Source organism: Lissotriton helveticus, chromosome 7, assembly GCF_964261635.1.
Source record: "Lissotriton helveticus chromosome 7, aLisHel1.1, whole genome shotgun sequence".
NCBI lineage: Eukaryota > Metazoa > Chordata > Amphibia > Caudata > Salamandridae > Lissotriton > Lissotriton helveticus.
In genome coordinates, this window is record NC_136068.1 from 1,182,314,339 (window position 1) to 1,182,333,673 (window position 19,335).

The 19,335-nt window shown below is 42.0% G+C and overlaps 1 protein-coding gene across 1 annotated transcript in view; it reads left to right on the forward strand.

The window, feature by feature from the left end:
- Positions 1-18,918, forward strand: part of PITPNC1 (phosphatidylinositol transfer protein cytoplasmic 1) — a 1,067,253-nt gene extending 1,048,335 nt beyond the window's left edge. Inside the window, exon 9 of the mRNA XM_078654326.1 lies at positions 10,750-18,918. Coding sequence (XP_078510452.1) covers positions 10,750-11,075 — 326 coding nt within the window. The 3' untranslated portion in view covers positions 11,076-18,918. The remainder of the gene's footprint in view (positions 1-10,749) is intronic.
- The last annotated feature ends 417 nt before the right edge of the window (positions 18,919-19,335 follow it).

Below are 19,335 nucleotides of genomic sequence, written 5' to 3' on the forward strand. Positions count from 1 at the left end.
CTGTTGAATTGATCTGTGCTGAATAAATGCTGGTGAGGTTTCAGGAAGTTCATTTTCGTTTTCAAGAATGTGTTTTGGCACTGCTCTTTCAAACTATAGAAGTGATATCATTCCAAAATAAAAGAAGGAAACACGAATATGAAAAACAGAAAGCAGGTCAAGTAACAGAATGTGCTGTACCTTGCTCAGAATTTAATTAAAAAATAGAACTGCTTCACTCTAAAATCGGGATCACTGTACATCTATAATTAGACTCGCTTCACAGTTGTTTTGACAGATTGTGAACAGAACATGTTAGCATATTATGCTCCATTTTTCTAGTTCTGCAGTTATCTTAAAGAGCTATTATCGGACCCTTTCCGTTCCAACCATCCAGGCGAGAGTGGGGCAGGTATTCTTTATGGAAAAAAGGTAATAGTATACTAAAATAATTAGACAAAATTGATTACTCTAAGGGGAACCTGGGACTTCAGATGATTACCATGGATTTTAAGGTGGTTCATTTCGTGTGAGATTTAGCCAGACCTGGCTTTGGAGTTTTACACTTAGCATTTTAGTTTTTGAGGTTTTGTAGTTTCACTGTTTTCCAGTAACCGGGCTAGGCTAGATGTAACAGAATGCGCTGTGATGTAGGTTAGAAAGACGTGCTTGAGAGCACATCTCACACTGGACATTGAAAGGCTATTTTTCAACTACAATAGCTCACTTATGCAGTCCTTTTTAAAATTCTTTTACCTCGAGAGATATTCTAGAGTTTTCAGATGCATTTTGGTGTTGGGAAGAGGCTTACTTATTTTATTTACCCTATAATAATGATCAAAGTCAAAAATCGGTTTAGTTCAGGAACTGATACATTACAGAAAATAGTTACACATCTCAAGATAAAGTTCAGTTATTACAGTGTCTATTAAATTGTTAAAAAGAGTGCCACAAAATATTCACTAAAATTCACCTTCATAAGGCACCCAACAACAATACTTAATGGTTGCTTTCAAAAACACTACAGTCATAGTCGAAAACACACTGGAGGCTAAATAGTTTCTTATAAATTAACAAGTTCCTAATCCTACATATAATGTCTTTTTAAAATGATGAATACCATAAATGGTAGAGGAAAGAACATGTGCAGCTGAGTTGTCAGTGTGTCACCCTGTACTCACCAATGAGCTACTAACGGTTCTGCAGCAAAAATGACCAATTAGAATTTTTACTGTACAGACATATAAAAATACATGTCTTACTCTATGATATACAGCACCCTGCATTAGAACGCAATAGGCCTGTTGTAGGGGTGATATCTATTAAATAGGGAGGTATGTGCTTTGCTTTTAGTTTAATTGGCAAAATACAGTTAGCAGTTTAAACCTGCTCTGCTAGTCTAGAGTGGCAGTCTGGGAGACATATTTTTACATTGTCACATCAAGGGTAGCAAAATAAGTGGTGTAGACTTGGTGTGACACTTTAATGTACAGGCCTAGGGTACCACTGTTACCGTATACTAGGAGCTTATAAGTACGTAAAGTTATGCCAATTGAGAGTAGGCCAATCAGACATTTACTTTGTAGGGTCAGAACACTAGCCTTCAGGTCCAGTTAGCAGGCCTCTGCGCACTATCACAGTCAAAACATCAATAGGATCAGCCAAAACTTTGGGAGTGATCGTGCAAAACAAGGTATTTCCTTACAGGTACCCTTTGCCTTTGCTAGCCTGTGAAAGTGTGTACAAAATCGAGTGAAAGGTATCCACTGCTTAAGGGTCAACACTTCTTTTGGTAATGTGTAGTTATCCAGTATTTGGGTGTCTTTCATAGATTCACATGCCTGAATCATTCCCCGTCGTCGAGACGGGAGCCTCGGGTATATAAAAAAGTAATGTCCTAGAGACATACATAGAAAAGAATAGGCCTAAGGATCCCACCTTAGTGTCCTATCCACGTCCTTTTGTAAAAAGGACCTAAATAGAGTAGGCCCAAGGGTCCCACCTTAGTGGCCTATCTGTAAATGTAAATTGATACTTGTATAGCGCACTACTCACCCGCAAGGGTCTCAAGGCGCTTGTACGAATACCGCTGTGGAACCCATCCTGGCCTTCCCTATGAGGTGTCCACTCCTGGGCACCCCCAAGGTGGAGGCCAGGCATCCTTAGCTTTGTGGGGGCCGTTGTGGAGATTAAGCAAGCTATTGCCCAGAGTTGCAGAGTGGGACTCCATGATTGGAATAGGCACTGAGGCGAGAATTATCAGGTCCGTGGAATTTGTGAGCCCAAGACCCGCCGAGGCGGGGAATTGAACCCTGGCCCCAGGCTAGACCTCTGCATCAGGGTCTGCCGCTCTAACCATTGAGCCACACTTCTCCACACTATCTGTGTCCTTTTGTGAAAAGGACCAAAGTCAAGAAGCCAACCAATCAGCTACCACCTCCTTCTAGAACCTTCCTGTCAGGAGCCCAGGTCTCTCAGATTTTCTACCGCACGTTGTGCTAAGGGAGTCTCCTCTGAGCTCTGCTCAGATTCTGTGTTTGTTTTCACTTCATTAAATAACTTTGCTTTTCTACTATGGATTATCTTCAAATACATTCTTTAAAGAAGGTCTGGTAAGGTTAGAGCCTGTGCTTCTTGTTCCAAGAAGTTGCTCTGCTCTGTTTCTCACACTGAAGGTATGTCGCACTATCTCAAGTAAGTCTTTGAGAGGTCGTGAAGGGCGACTTTTAATGTGGTTAAGACCAGAAAGGAGGTTGTTTTTATTTATTCTCCAGTTACTGTGATGAGGCGTTGCCCTCAACGTCTAGGAGACCTCAAAAGAGAAGAGAATCTCCTCAGACTGATTCCTCAGGGGGACGTCCTGAGAAGGCCCTCAAAAAGACCGCTCAAAGGTCTTCTGGGCGCAGTCCTTCAAAATCTCCTCACTCTGTGGTAAAGGAGAGTAAAGGACTTGCTTTTGGAGAAAAAATCACATAAAACAAGACGACTTCTGAGCCGTCAAAATCACCTCCTCTGATCATGGGACCCTTCAGAAAGGGCGTCTTCTTTACCTCCTGAGGTAAAGACTAGCACCATCATTGCCTATTACAGCCTCTTCGTCTACGATGGCCTCATCTACGACGGCTCATCTACGACGGCTCGTCTCCGACGGACTGTCTACGGCGTCGACGATGGCCTCATCTACGATGGCCTCGTCTACGATAGCCTCGTCTACAATGGCCTCGTCTACGATGGCCTCATCTACGATGGCCTCGTCTACGACGGCTCGTCGACGACGACGAGAGCGTCGACGACGACGAGAGCGTCGACGACGCTATGTCTGCTCGTCTATGACTGCTCGTCTATGACTGCTCGTCTACGACGGCCCGTCTACGATGGCCCGTCTACGACGGCCTGTCTACGGAATCGATGAGGGCCTCGTCTACGATGGCCTCGTCTACGATGGCCTCGCCTATGATGGCCTCGTCTACGATGGCCTCGCCTACGATGGCCTCGCCTACGATGGCCTCGCCTATGATGGCCTCGCCTATGATGGCCTCGCCTATGATGGCCTCGCCTATGATGGCCTCGTCTATGATGGCCTCGTCTATGATGGCCTCGCCTACGATGGCCTCGTCTATGATGGCCTCGCCTACGATGGCCTCGTCTATGATGGCCTCGTCTACGATGACCTCGTCTACGACGGCTCGTCTACGACGGCTCGTCGACGACGGCGTCGGCCACCTTGTCTACGACGGATCGTCTATGGCGTCGTCTATGACGGCCTCATCTAGGACTGCTCGTCTACGACGGCATAGTCTATGACGGCGATCTACGAAGGAAAAATCCGCCAATTCTGGAATTTTTTATATTGTGGTAGAGAGGGCTGTTCAACGTTTTAAGATCTTAATGACCTCTCAAGAACAGGCCGGCTTCTTGTATGACTTTAAAGAACCTCTCAAGAAGGCTGTAAGGTCAATACAGATTATCAATTACCTATAGTCAGAAGGGGTAAGGATCATGCAGAACACCCCCTCTGTATCACCAGTTGGATAAGAAGTATAGGGCGCCAGATACAGCACCGGCGTGTTTAACAGGACATCCTAAGCCGGACTCTGTAGTGACACAGGCGGCCCAGAAGAACTCCAGGTATCCTTCGGCCCCTTTGTCGCTTCCTCCTAATGATAAGGACAAAGAGTGGACAACATTGGGAACAGGTTTTCCTCAATGTCGGCAATCACGGTAAAGGCCGTGAACGCTCTAGCGCTCTTGGGACGCTATCATGGACAATTGTGGGCACACATAGCCCCGTACCTGTCGGAATTGCCAAATTCATCCAAAGAGGAAGTAAAAAGGATTCTGCTAGATGGTGAAGCATCGGCGTCAGACACTATAGTCTGCGCGATGGATATAGCTATGACAGGATTCCTCAAGTTGGCTGGAGCAGCAGTCTTGCGGCTCCAAGGATGGCTAAAGGCAACCTCTTTCAGTCCTGAGGTGCAAACATCGGTTTTGGACATGCCATATGACAGCCAGTTACTAATGGGCACAAAAAATTGACGAAGCAGACACTGTGCGTGCTTTGGGCACTCTTCAGTATAAGAACCAGTCCTTTAGTAGAAATAGAGGAAGTGGACAGTCTTCCCACAGAGGGAATTATCAATACAAGTCTTCCTACTCTTCAAGCCAGAGTAGACCGCAATACCAACAGCACCAATAACAGCAAAACAAGCAATCCTCTTTTGGGGGGTCGTCCTTTCAAGGTAAAGGACAGCGGAAATGACAAAAATCTACGGCTGCTTCTATGACAGATCTCGATTATGCTGCAGATAGGAGCTATAGGGAGAGTACCTCCATCTCGGAAGGGATAAGGGTTTTATTCCCACTTCTTTTGATCCAGAAAAAAGACAAGAAGTGGAGACCAATCTTGGACCTCATGGCCCTCAACAAATTCCTAAGAAGCAGTCGTTTTGCATGGTAACGGTCCAGGAGGTCTTGCGACTACTGTATAAGCAGGATTTTAGAGCGTCCGTAGGCATACAGGACGCTTACTTCCATATCCCAATTCACGGGAATCACAAAACGGTACTTAATATTTGCAGTAGCGGGCAGACACTTGCAGTTTTGCGTTTTGCCTTTCGGGCTCAAGTCTGCACCGCACATATTAATGAAATGTCGTGCCACGGTGGCGGCATATCTCAGACACTGCCATCACCAAGTCTTTCCGTATCTAAATGACTGGCTGGTCAAGGCTTCATCCTTAAAAGATGCGTCCAGGTCATCCAACGCCTGTTTAAAAGCTTTTTGATTGCTTGGGTCTCACCCTCAATCAGGGAAAATCGGTCCTACAACCTTCTCAGTACATCAGTTTCCTAGGTGCAACCCTGGACACACGGTCGGCAAAAGCTTTCCCATCCAGAGAGAGGATGAACAAGCCTTTTGCACTTGCTGCTATAGTAGCCTCGAAGAAAGCCTTGACAGTCCGCCTCTTCAAATCCCTCCTGGGGATGATGTCAGCGTGTATCCTCCTGATTCCTCACTGTCAACTACGATTGAGGAATCTTCAGGAGGCGCTCTCAAAGCAGTGGGTCCAATGCACAGGGTCATTCGAAGGCCACATAAAAGTGAATCCTCAGATGGTCGGAGCCCTTCGATGGTGGATGTCATCTCAAAACCTGTCTCAAGGCTTGTCATTCCTTCTTCGGCTACTCCTCATATTGCCACAACAGGCGCCTCCTTGGAAGGCTGGGGAGCTTTTCTGCAAGAGCTACAGATAAGCGGATAGTGGTCTCCTACGGAGAAGAAACTACATATCAATCTGCTCGAATTGCGGGCGATCTTCCTGGCCCTTCATGTTTTCCTGCCAAGAATCAAATATTCCCTGGTGCTCGTCCGGACAGACAACACCACGACTATGCACTACCTCAACAAACAGGGAGGGACAAGCTCGCTGACACTCTCGCGAGTCGCAAAAAAGTCTGGTATTGGCTCCTACTCCACAATGTAACCCTAAGGGCGGAATATATCCCAGGCGCGGACAATGTGCTCGCCGACGCGTTGAGCATGCAGAAAACATTGTCACACAAGGGGGAGCTAGATCAACAACTTATCGACCAGATCTTCTCCAGATGGGACACGCCACAAATCGATCTATTTGCGACGAGAATGGACGCCAAATGCCCACACTTCGCAGGTTGGCATCCCCAGTCAGGGTCTCTAGGGAATGCATTTTCCATCGCATGGCGCAAGCGTCTTTGCGTACGCCTTTCCGCCATTCCCGAGGCTTCCTAGAGTCCTCAGGAATATTTCGATGGAGCCTTGTACTCTACTTTTAATAGCCCCAACTTGGCCGAGGCAACATTAGTTCAGAGCGCCACCGTCTATCCCTGGAGCCGCCGATCCACCTTCGGCAGTATCCATCGCTCCTCATAATGTACAACATCCGGATCTGAAGTCTTTCAGGTTAGCTACCGGGCTCCTGAGTTCCGAGAGTTCCACAATCTGAATATTCCACAAGACTGTAGGGACATTCTTGCCAGAGCAAAGGCAGATGGAACGACCAAGACGTATTCCCTGAAATTGAAGCGCTTTAGTGTTTGGTGTGCAGATCAAAACTTTCAGCTTTTCTCCTCCTCGCCGGAGCAAATCTACCTTAGCTATTACATCTGGCACAGTAGGGCCTGGCCCACTCCTCAATTAAGCTACACTTAGCAGCAATATCTCGGTATAAAAGAACTTCAACGAGTCTATCTCTCTGGTCAAGCAGGTCGATTCAGCAATTTCTAAAAGGATTATACAGGTCTTTCCCGCCAGTAAGTGTGTTGCCACCTGCCTGGCATCTCAATGCGGTTCTTGACCAGCTCATGAAATATCCGTTTGACCCAGTACACAGAGCTGTCCTGAAGTATGTCTCGTGGAAAACAGCGCTCCTCCTGGCACTCACATCTGCAGGGAGGGTCCGTGAGCTACAGCAGTTTTTTAATCCAGGATCCTTTTCTGCGGTTTTAAAAAAACGACAAAGTAATCCTGAGAACCAATCCTAGGTTTATCCCAAAAGTCCCGTCGGACTTCCACCTAAATGAACCTGTGGTTCTGCGTTATTTCTTTCCAAACCCAAGCATGGCAACTGAAAGATCGCTGCATGCTAGGGATCTCAACAATGCTTGAAGTTTTACATTGGCAAAACGAAAACATTCAGGAAATCTAACCAGCTCTTAGTAGCTTACAGTAGACCTAGGAGAGGTCTACCACTTACCAAGCAGAGCATCTCCAGATGGATTTCTGCAGCCATTGCTTTCTGTCATGACCAAGCTGGACAGCCATTGCATTCCAAAGTGAGAGCGCACTCCACGACAGCTATGTCCACTTCTATGGCCCTCTTCGCAGGGGCGCCAGTCATTGGCATTTACAGGGCGGCAACATGGAAGTCGCCGCATACATTCACTAGGCACTACTGCCTGGATACGGAGCTGAGAAAGGATGCAGTAGTGGGACAAGAAGTGTTCAGCTATATATATATTTCAGTAAGGTGAGCCTTCCTCCGTCCCTCCATCCTTCTCTGGTATGCACATTTCTCTACTAATACTTATTGTGGATGTCTAATGATGGTTCATGCTCGCATGATGTGTATTATCTAAGGAATAGTATATGCTGTGCCATCAGAAATGTGCATAATATATTGCTTGCTACTCTGATTCAGGCATGTGAATCTATGAAAGACACCCAAATACTGGATAAGAAATGCGTTACTTACCTGTAACTGCAGTTATCCAGTATTAGTGTCTTTCATAGATTCACATGCACCCTCCCGCCTCCCCTGGAAGGACTCACCTATCTCTCTAAAAAGTTTACGCCTACCTAGCTTGGTGCGAACGAAAATCTGAGAGACCTGGGCTCCTGACAGGAAGGTTCTAGAAGGAGGTGGTAGCTGATTGGTTGGCTTCTTGACTTTGGTCCTTTTCACAAAAGGACACAGATAGGCCACTAAGGTGGGACCCTTGGGCCTACTCTATTTAGGTCCTTTTTACAAAAGGACGTGGATAGGACACTAAGGTGGGATCCTTAGGCCTATTCTTTTCTATGTATGTCTCTAGGACATTACTTTTTTATATACCGGAGGCTCCCGTCTCGACGACGGGGAATGATTCAGGCATGTGAATCTATGAAAGACACTAATACTGGATAACTGCAGTTACAGGTAAATAACGCATTTCATTTCATATCCGTTGAACTACAACATCAGATCAGATTTGGATGTTGCCAGGGTGTATGGATGTTTCTACTACCTTCTTCAAATATGTGCCAGCTTTTTCCAATATCTGCCTTTCTCATAAAAATTAATGGTGAATACGAAATACGGAATGTTTTTTATATATCAAGGTGTATGCTTTTTCTTTTTGCTAACAGGGGGCTACCATGAAAATCAATCAATTTTGATTATACATTCCTTTTAAAATGATATGGCTGTGTATCAAAGAATGTACAAACGTGAATCCTTTGTGTCTGTCTTTCATCTTGAATACATATCTTCCATAAGCTTCACCAACATACCTGCTGGTTATGTTCCACTGCGCAGTTCAATCTTTGTGTTCTTCATAAAATATGAACCAGCCTTCTCTCTCACAACCCACATGAGGAGATTATATGTTGTGCATGCGATTGGTGCAGGTACCACCCAATCTCCTAATGCGCCAATTTAAAAAGATTAAATACAAGCTAGAAGAACAAGTGCCTTTAAATAGAGTTAATGCTAAGAAACCTCCTCAGAATGAAGACAAGAGAAAAACATTTTAAAAGAAAAAAGGTATTTCACAAAACTGGGAAAGCATATTGATGTAACCCACAAATTGAACAAAACATACATGTATTTTTCAGCGCAATTTATGGCTTGATGGTCCAGTGAAATGCAGGTTAAAGCTTATGTATATTTTAACGTGTAGGGGTTTGAAGTGGTGGTAAATTATGTTTGTCAAAAAATATAAAGCAACATATTTTAGTTTAATGTTTACAGAGTTTTCCTCATCAGTAAAATGGCATTTACAAATTCATTTACCCCTACAATTACTGCCATGTAGTTGTGTTCGATTAATGGTACTTTATACTCCTCACTCTGATTAGGGGAAGTCATCCCAATACAGAACACCCCACACTTGGTCTATAGGTACTACAAACATGAAATATTCTGCTTTTCAATATATGCACATAGATAAAATTAGCCAGTCAGATTACTTTAACACATTAAAATTAGACACTCCTTTTAGCCAAGACCAACCTTTTTTCTAACCATATTTTGCATGTGAAGACTAGGTACAAAATGTAAATGTATTATTTATTTTACAACTGAAATGTGTAGGATTCTGTTCAGTGCAGCTCATGTGTTTTAGTGTTCTGTTAATATGTTTATTTTACATCTAGAATGTGATATTTTTTTGTTCTCCTTCTCTTACGGTTGAAGCAGTGGGTTGCATTGTGCAGCCCTGTATGTGACACAAACGTATATTTACTGGTTAAATAATTGTTATTCTTGTTAAAAAGCTGTAGTTTGTATCTGTGCTATTATATCAGTTAGACTAAGCCCACATCTGATTGAAGATATTCTTCAGTTTGAACTTGTCACCTCAAAATGATATCACTCTCCAAGGCCTAAATCTAGACTTCAGATCAAAAAAATGAGACATTTTGCAGCAAAGGTGCACACTTAGGGGCCGATTATGATGGCGGTTTTCCCGCATCCTCCGGGCCGGCGGAAGCCACCGCCCACCCGGAGAATGCAGGAAAACCGCTGCGGAGCCTCAAAAGACCCACCGCCGTATTAGGATGGCGGTGGGTCTTGAAATCCGTCTGCTGCTTTTCCGCCGCGGTCGCCTTCCGACCGCGGCGGAAAAGCACTAACATGGCTGGCGGTGTCTATCAGACACCGCCAGCCATATTAGGATGGAGGAAAACATATGCTTTTCCACGGCGGCTTTTCCGCCGTGGAAAAGCATACGGACATTCACTTCGGGGGCCCGTTGCGGGCCCCCGTGGTGAAGGGGGGTGGGGTGTGCACATGGGGGTACCTATGGTACCCCCCTGCATTTGCGTGCACAAAGCAGCAGGCACCGCGCGGTGCCTGCCGTTTTGTGCACGCAAATGCGATGCATGCATTTTTAACATTGCGGCGGGTGCAGCTTGAAGCTGCACCCGCCGCAATGTTAAAGATAGAGGATGTGACCGCCACCCTGGCGGTCACATCCTAATCAGCACGGAGGGAACGCCGCAGCCCATGCGGACGTTCCCTCCTCCTCTGGGGTCGCGGACGGACGCAAGTCCGTCCGCAATCCTAATCAACCCCTTAGTTTAGTTAATATATATTTTTTATCTCGATCAAATCTTTTTAAGATGTTTAAATGGGACATATGCTTCACCATTATTATATGGTCAGTGCACACTAAATTCTCCAAAAGGAGCAGACTAATAACTCAAGATTGCAGTTCCTGACCCATCAAAGTACACAGTTTTGATTTGATATCTATTCTCTTTTACTAAGAAGACCTGGTTCTGAGCTCCGAAAACCTATTTAGTCTCAAATAGGAGCCTTTTTTCTAATATCATTCATTCTCCTAATGTGTAGTTTCCATCAGGTTCCTAACAAGTTAGAAATGATACGAAAGCAATGATGCATGCGAATGTGTCCTGTAAAACAGCAATGGACGCAATTGTAAATAAAGGTCAAATGATGCCAAATGAAAGTCTATGAAATGTGTTTTGTCAAAATCAACATTGTGCTTTGTGTTTTCTTTCTTGTTAAAGACATGACGATGGATGAAGTCCGGGAGTTTGAGCGAGCCACACAAGAAGCAACCAACAAGAAGATTGGCGTTTTTCCTCCTGCCATCTCAATAAGTGACATTTCCCTGCCTTCTTCCACCCGCAGTGCTCCCTCGAGTGCTCCATCTACGCCGTTGTCCACAGACGCACCTGAATTTCTCTCTGTTCCCAAGGATCGGCCTCGGAAGAAATCTGCCCCTGAGACTCTCACTCTTCCAGACCCATCACAGAAATATCCACCCCGAAGTCTAGCCAGCATGTTTTCACCAACCAAGCCATCGATGCCATCTCTGCCAAAGCAGGAGTAACTATTTCCTTTCCAATCTGTTTTTAGGAACTTGCTATTCCAGAAAGACTGCTTCATTAAGAAAAACATGTACCTTAAGATCTTTAGATAAGTGCATGCAAGGAGTTTTTCATATTTGACGCCCAAAGTAAACTGAAAAGCCATATGGCACATGTTAATAAGATATGAATAAAACCATCTATGACCAGCCTAGTTTGGGGGATACAAGTCAATAAGTATTTAGACTAAAAGGATAGACCTTGTATTTGGAGGTACTGTCATACATACATGGTCTTTCGCTACTTATGAATTTTCCCTTGGGCACTAGATGGTAGGAAAATATTTTATTCTTGCAAGGCCTTTCTTTGCTAGTCTGATACTTTTGGCATATCTATTTGAACAACATGGTTCCTGCACAAACTGTTGGTTCTTTTGAGAAAGTAACTTGTCCAATGTCTTGTGCATGACACTGGTTTACTAATATTTGGTAATTTCAATGTCATTCTGCACTTTGCTTCCAGTGAGGAAGGTGGTATGGTCATTTGATGTTAATTGGAAGCTCCTTACCAGTAATACCTGACATTATTACATTCCCTTTCGTGCCTGTGGGGAATGTCTTTGGTGGGGTGAGTCCTAACACTTGATCGTTGAAAGTGCTGTTTAACGGTTGTCAGGGATGTCCGCCTTGAAACAGCAGGTTGAATGTGTAATGCAGGAAAGTCGAATATGGCAAAGAGATCCAAAATTAAGCCTGGTTTTCTGAAAGATCATATGCAATGGCCAACCTGACCTCTGTAACATGTTGAGTTGGAAAATCCCCCTTTTATTATTTTATCCTGAAGCTCACTTTGGTGATATCCAGTATGACTAATCAGTAGAAAAGTTAGCTGAAGTAATTTTTTTAATTATAAGGATCATTTCTTTAACTTACACATTCTTAGTGAGTTGCATGTGCACCTGTTCAGATGTATGGTCAAATTGAGGGTCCTCATCTCCAAGGCATTGCATAGCCTGGGTCTTTCGTACATTTGTAAACAAGTGTGCTACTATCCCAATCGTTTTAGTCGGATTTCGTAGCACTAGAAAATGCCAGTCTTCAGTGAAAAGATCCTATTTTATTAACGACTTTCCAGTCCTCTTCCCAGAACCCTGACTACCTCTGTAGCTGCCTGTCTGACTTTTCTTGACTTCATGGCCCAAGCAGGTAATTGGTTAACTCAGTGTGTAATCATGAGCATCATAATGTGTGCTAAAACAGGGTATTCCAATATATGGTGCTATACAGACAATCATATCAAACTTTCCAAATTGTATCAACGCTTTTTACTGATCCTGTGCAGTTCACCTCATAGTTAGAACACAACCTGCAGTGCATGATTTCATATTATGCTCTATGCCCAATTGTATGGAATTATTAGGCCAATTTTCTAAAATCTTGTATCATAATGGCATATTCCTACTTCTTGCCCTCATTTAATCTGAAATAAACCAACTCCTAGATTGTTATGGACAGCGCCTTTCCTTTAACTTAAAGGTTTTTTGTTTTGGTGAATTGAGATCTTGGACCTTCATTTGTAGTCAGATACAGCCATGTATAAGAAACAGTAAATTCGTGACTTTTCCTGTGTAGCTATTTTGCCTACATCATTTAAATGTGCAGCTATTGACTGATTCCTGGACTGCAGATAGTTTTGTCATCCACATTCTTCAAGACATCCGTCCTGTCCCCAAATCTTGAAGAACACTGCAGGCCTTCACATACAGGGAAGCAGGAAGCGAGAACAAACAAACCTATGACTCAATACAGACAAATGGCAAAAAAAGATTTGCTCCTAGTAAACCACCTAGACATAAATTGGCAGAAAAAAAGTAATGACAAGATTCCATTCTTACAGCCCTTTTTGTGATAGTACATTTGCCAATACAAGTATCCGTCGGTTTTAAAAGGTACAGGTTAGAGCTTCACCTTCCAGAAAATGTTTAAGTATTTAACTTATAACATAAAATATTTCACACAGGCATCGTGTAGCAAATTCTGCAAAACAGATTTGCCATTGATTTTAATGAGGATTTTCAGAAGATAATTACAAAAATGCTATGTTTCCTTACAGCTAACCAACATTTTTTGTATCTTCAATATATTGGCCTTATGTAGTCGAAAAAAATAAAGGAATTCTAAGTTTAATTTACCTTTTCTTTTGCTTAGGAGGTTCTTCTTAAACCGGCAAGCAGTATGATCAAGACTGTCCTGTTTAATTTCCCAGTGCTCTCTCAATCCAGCGTTTGTCACAAGCACTAAATTCACAAAAGGGTTCTAGCAGGCTACCTGGTGTGCCGGGGTATGCTGAACAGAAATAATCACTCAGTCTTGTTTCTCACACATTAAGCACCAGTTGACCCCAAATGGCAAGGGGTGCTTTGCCTTTTTGAGTAAGGCACGATAAAGCGAGCCTTACCACAGCTTTACAACAGGCGGGCCTCAGATTTCCCATTCACAATCCCCACTTCCCTCACTATACCTCGCTTTTCTATGCTGAAATTCCCCAAGATGAGTGAGACAATCTCAAGTGTCCTAGAGTAGCATGTTCATACTTGGCGCTGGCAGGACTTGACTGCTGCTCCCCCCTCAAGTCATATTGGGGATACCAGATTGATCAAGCAGTGAATGCCATAGGTAAACCCTCTTGTGTACGTTATTGCATTGCATACCATCTTTCAAAGAAATCTGTGGCCAGGAGCTTTAATATTGCCATTCGACTCTCACATTCACCTGCTGGTCACTCCTACAGTGGCAGCCATTTGTATCAGAATATTGTATAATGTCTATTGCAACTCAGGATTTGAGGCCTAGCCAACAGGCACTTTAAAATTTCACAAGACGAAGGTTGTAAGGCGTGGAGGTGCGCTGTGGAATGTACGTGGTTTAAAGGCTAATGGGGGTATTTCTATTTGCACAGAATTTGAAAAAAGATGTCTTCTCCTGTGAATATTCTGCATTAGTGTTCTTATGCAACCATATCGATTGGAGTATGCCTGCTTTTCAATTTTCTTTTTTTTTTTAATCTTGTATGCCACCCTGATCGATTTGTTTGCTTTTGAAAAGGGACACCGTCTCTTTGAAGATATCTGAAGCTTTTGTATTTTTCTTGCTTCTGGCTGATTTCTTACCTGCGAAGCCTTTGTGATGCTTAATCGTCTCCCACCTTTCCAGTCCAGGGCCAAGGAGAACCTCGGAAATGAGTGTGTCATAAGCACAGGCTGATGCTCTATTAATGGAACGTATATCAGTTATGTTTTTAATATAAACAATTGATAGGTTATTTTTATGCTGCTCAAAATGAAGCCAAGTGTATAACTGTTGTAGCATAGTGTTATTGTTGAATGTTTATTTCCCTTTACATTATTGAAGATGATATTGGTATGTACCAGAAAATCACAGGGAAACTGTTAAGTAGCACTGGCTTCCATGAGTCACATATCCTGCTTATTCTAAAGTGTTTCTAAGTAGGAGCTTTTGTTTCTTCCGCAGCATCTTTTCTTTTGGGACACTGAGGGCAGACATTATCAAATTTATTTGTGCTCAAGTGCCTAAATTTATAGGCAATTAAACTTTAACTCAGCATATTTATAAAGGGGCCAAAGTTTTTGGGGATATTCTGACAAGCTAATATCACACATGAAGGGTTACATGATTCTCACTGGGCCCCTCTTATGCTTTTACTATTGTGTTTTCTAAATCCATATTCTTTTTTGAGTCACCAAAATAGAACACTATTTGCCACCTCCAATAATAACAGTGGCTTCTCTGCCATAATGTCAGAAAGATCCTCTTCCAATATTGCAAGCTCAACTGAGAGCATTTAGAAGCAGTCACTTCCTACACAATGACACCTCAGCTGCAGGTTCAGCTTGTCTGCTAACCAGATACCATCCCTCCTCCCATACAGAAGCCCACCATTGTATTGATTTGTATTTTTTTTTGCTTACCCAGTGAATCAATGTTATGGAACATGTCAGGTGGGTGGCGAGCACTATAGATGCACAAGTGAGAGGAGTGGAGCATTGACTGTTCTCATAACTGTAGGATGCACCTGCCTGGGATGGTTGCTCTCCGTGCTCCAACTTTATAAAGCACATTACTTTTAAAGAGTGTATGCCACCACTGGCACTATACACCACTCTTTCTACAGGTGAAGCGTACAGCTTTCTCTGAGTGGGGTGGAAAGAGGGATGTCTCCTCCATCCCTACATTAGAACAGCTCGGGTACTTCCAAGTACAGTGTCCAATGTTTGCTGTTTGAGGACACCAATTGACTCTCCACTCTCCTTACATTTGTTCCGCCTGATGGACGGTGAAGACCTGGATTTGAGTATAAACCTTCTAACATACCTGGTGTAGATGAAATATTAAACATGCCATATTTGGATTGCAAGGGCACTTAGTTAATGCTAGCATGGCAAAAGTGACATTTATAGATACTGACCTCAGGGAGTAAGTTACAGCTCAAAAGCGAAAATGTAGTTACTGTTCAAATAAAAAACATTTGATATTTAGTATTTTCTTTCACCCTGAGAAATAAATACATTTGTTGTATAGGCTAGGTCTTTCCAGCATGATAGCATGATTCTGCGTGTGATAATGTTTAATCGATGTGAGCTCTTAGATAGCTGAGTGGCTCCCTCTCTAAACAATGAATGGTAAAAGTAATGTTCGAATTGGGAAGTTAGTGCCCAACAAAATCAGTGCCTGCTCTTACACTTAACTGAAATTTTGGGTGCACTTTTTATTATGTTATATAAATAACTCAACATTATCAAAAAGTTTGACATAAACATCTAGTTATTATTTAATTTCACTCTTTACATCTATCCTTTTTCGTCACCTTGCTCCACGTTTGGTTAATATGTCTTTATGCTTGTTGAGTGACAATTTGTAAATCATTGACGTGTTTTTTGGGTGGGGAAAGATAAAGTTGCAGAAAAGAAAACGCCACAAATATTATGTAAAATCATCCTGTAATAGTTTGTAGTTTGCAACAATGCTTTTTTTTTCAACCTGATTTGTAATTTATCGCTGCATAGAAGGGACGTTGACGGTGTTAGCACAAAATCCTATTTTCCATAGTCCCTTCTCATAGGCTGAACAGTTGTATTTTTTCTATGGATTCTTCGTCATTGCTCCCCAGAAATAAACTGTAAAGACAAAACTCGTTAAGCCACAGCATACAAAGTGTTCATAATTAAAATAGAGTTCTGAAACTGGTGCCTCTGCATGCAATGCTGGAATGTTAAACTATCTTCACCAAAACTCTATTATACATGTATAAAGTTTTCTCAATTGTTACCCACCAGTTGTAATTCTTTGCGACTGGGATAAAATTTAAAAAACATTTGAGACTGTTAAGATCGGATAGTAGCTAATAACTACTGAAGCTTTAGGATAAAAACAATTCACTGTGGGCCTATTTACATGGTAAACATTTTCTTTAGTAGACGTTTTTTTGGTACTCACAAACTACGAGTTAATAGTAAGTTTACGCAGTCTCGGCGGAGAACTCCTCCCATATGTTGATAGGACAAGTCTGTCTTTTTATGTGCAGAATTCTCCATGAGTGTAAGTTTACCTTTATGAAGAAGGCCCTACCTTTAGGGTTTGGAGTGCTGAAACATCCCATGCTATACAGTGTCCTTAAGTAGAAACGCCTGTTTGAGCTATGGTTTCTTGTGCTGTATGAACGAAGTCCAGTCAGTGAGCGAATTAATTATCACTTAATGTTGGGCAGAGCAGAGTTGATAAAATCATAGCTGCGGTGCTAATTTGTTTTGTAATAATGTTAATGATAATACCTATGTTGTTGATTGTTTTCCACTTCCTAGTGGACAGATAGGTATGTGGCTAACAAGCACTATTAGTCACATTTGCACTGTTAACCACCACAGTTGACAATCTCCGCGTAGAGGAATAAAACTGCCTGGCAAAGGAACAAAACTGCCCGTTAACATGTAATGAATAAAGCTGGACCTGTTTGTGGAGCAGTGCAGGGATAAAAGAGTGGGTCTGAAAATGTGTTCTTCCAGTTCATGATTTTTGGGCATATACACTTTTACAAATTTCACTACTCTGTTTATTAATGATACTAGTTGGAATCATTTCTTCCCTCAAAATCCTGCATAATGTACTTGAAATAATGAACTAGTGATATTTCTGACAAAAAAAAAGACTTTTTGAGAGATTCTTGTCTTTAGTTGGAAAATGCGCGCTGTTTTGTTAGATTTTCTCAAAAGAATGCTGAGCTATTTGTAAGTTTGGGGGTGAGAGTTTCCTTTTTTCTCAATTCAATCTGACATCTCCATTTGTAGTGCTTACTTTAGCACTCTTAAAGGAAACATAACATTGAGCAACATAAATGCATGCACCAAATTTCACCCCAAAATGTATACCAATGAAACTGCCTTCTTTCTTCTACTTCAGCAGGCTGAAAAAACAGTATTTTAATTTGATCTTAAAGGAATATAGCAGTGCATGCCCTAGCTGAAATGTAGATTCACCTGCTTTGGAACAAGGTTGTATGAAGAAAGTTGCTTTAGGCACTGAAAACCCACAATTTTGTAGCTGTGCACATGATAGTTCATGTTTGTTTAGGAAATTCTGTTCCCTGAAGTAAGAATTGTAATGGCTTGAGCGCAAATATTTTGGTACATTCACTCCACACATTGCAGTGTTTATTTTAATTAACTTTATTTTTATTAACTTAGATAATGTATAGATGTCTAGATTAGTATAGTTTAGATTTTTCCTATCAATGCTTAGCCATAGTAGGTCATTATTCCTTATGTCCCAACAATCCAGAATTTGCTTTGAATGAATTTGTAGGTATGTAACTGTAGCTTAAGTCATGGTTACTCCAGTTCTGCTTCTAAACATTTAATTTTCAATGTTGTACTTATTCTTTATCGAACATGTATAAAGTTGTCTTTTCTGTCTTTATTCAACTTCTAGTTATGTGTACACAACCTCGTGTCCATTTGGGAACGGTTTAATCTATTTTGTTTTCTTCAACGACTGTTTGTAAGCATTTGGACAATACTTTAAAAATTGGGGCAGCAGCTCTGGGTGAGTGGACCCAAAAGGCTACTGGAAACCTGGATTTAAGAAGTTACCATACTTGTAGATGTAAAGGTGCTACTCAACAAGTGACTACTCAATTATAGCACAAAGGCACAGAGCTGCTGGCGCTCCAGAGCCACCACGTCATTGCTAGATGGATCACTACTGTGCTCATTTTTGGTTTTTTTATGCAAATATTCAAGACAGCGTTAAAATGCAGTATGTTTTCAATAATTAACTTGCTGTAGAATGTGCCATAATAAACCCTTTATTACTGTGCCATCTCAAAAGTAACTTTTACAGCCACGGTTGTTTGGTGTACTCAGCTGTCAATGCATCCACGAGGCTGCAGCACTCTTAAAATTATTTGGTTTAACATACTTGGAACAAATTGTTGTTATGCTGCTGTCATTTGTTTATTTTTCGTTGTCACCGTTCAAAATGCATTTATTTCGGGGCCCTTAGGCTATGTTGTGTAACAAAAGTATTCTGTAATTTCTTGTGTTTACAGTTTGATCATTAACTATTTTTAGCTTATACATTTTATGGGCACCGCCATTGGAAATGGACCAAGTTTTGGGATGCATACTGCTGCAACAGATTGCAAATCTACAAAGAGGAACTGGCCTTTCATATCTACTGTTAAATTCCAATTAATTGTTGTGTTTTCTCCTATAATTTATTTATTTTGTGCTACTAACGTTTCCATATAATATGTTGTAAATAAACTACCACGCCATCTTCTTTGCAAGTCTAACCATTGCTTTCTGCTTTATACTGGTTTTGTATGATAACAATGAGTAGGAACAAAGTCATACTTTTTGCAGAACACCTGTCTTACTTAGGAAATTAATGTAGATGTCGTTCGTCTTAAAACAAATCTTCAATGTAAGTTCAGGAGGACCTGATCAATGCCCGATTTTCAGGATAACTGCAGCCAAGTACGATTTCCATTTTGATTCAATGTATGTTATTTTATGTTCGACAAATATCCATTCTGAAAATATGGCAGCCAACCCTACTGCAACTGCTTGGAAAACACTGCTATAATGCAACAGTCTAATATTGAAATATAGGGCCAGATCTCGATTTTCAGGGGCGGTGCTCTGTTAGCCACGGTGGTGTAGGATATTACATCGGCTAAATTTAGAGATCACTGCTGAGTTTGTTATTG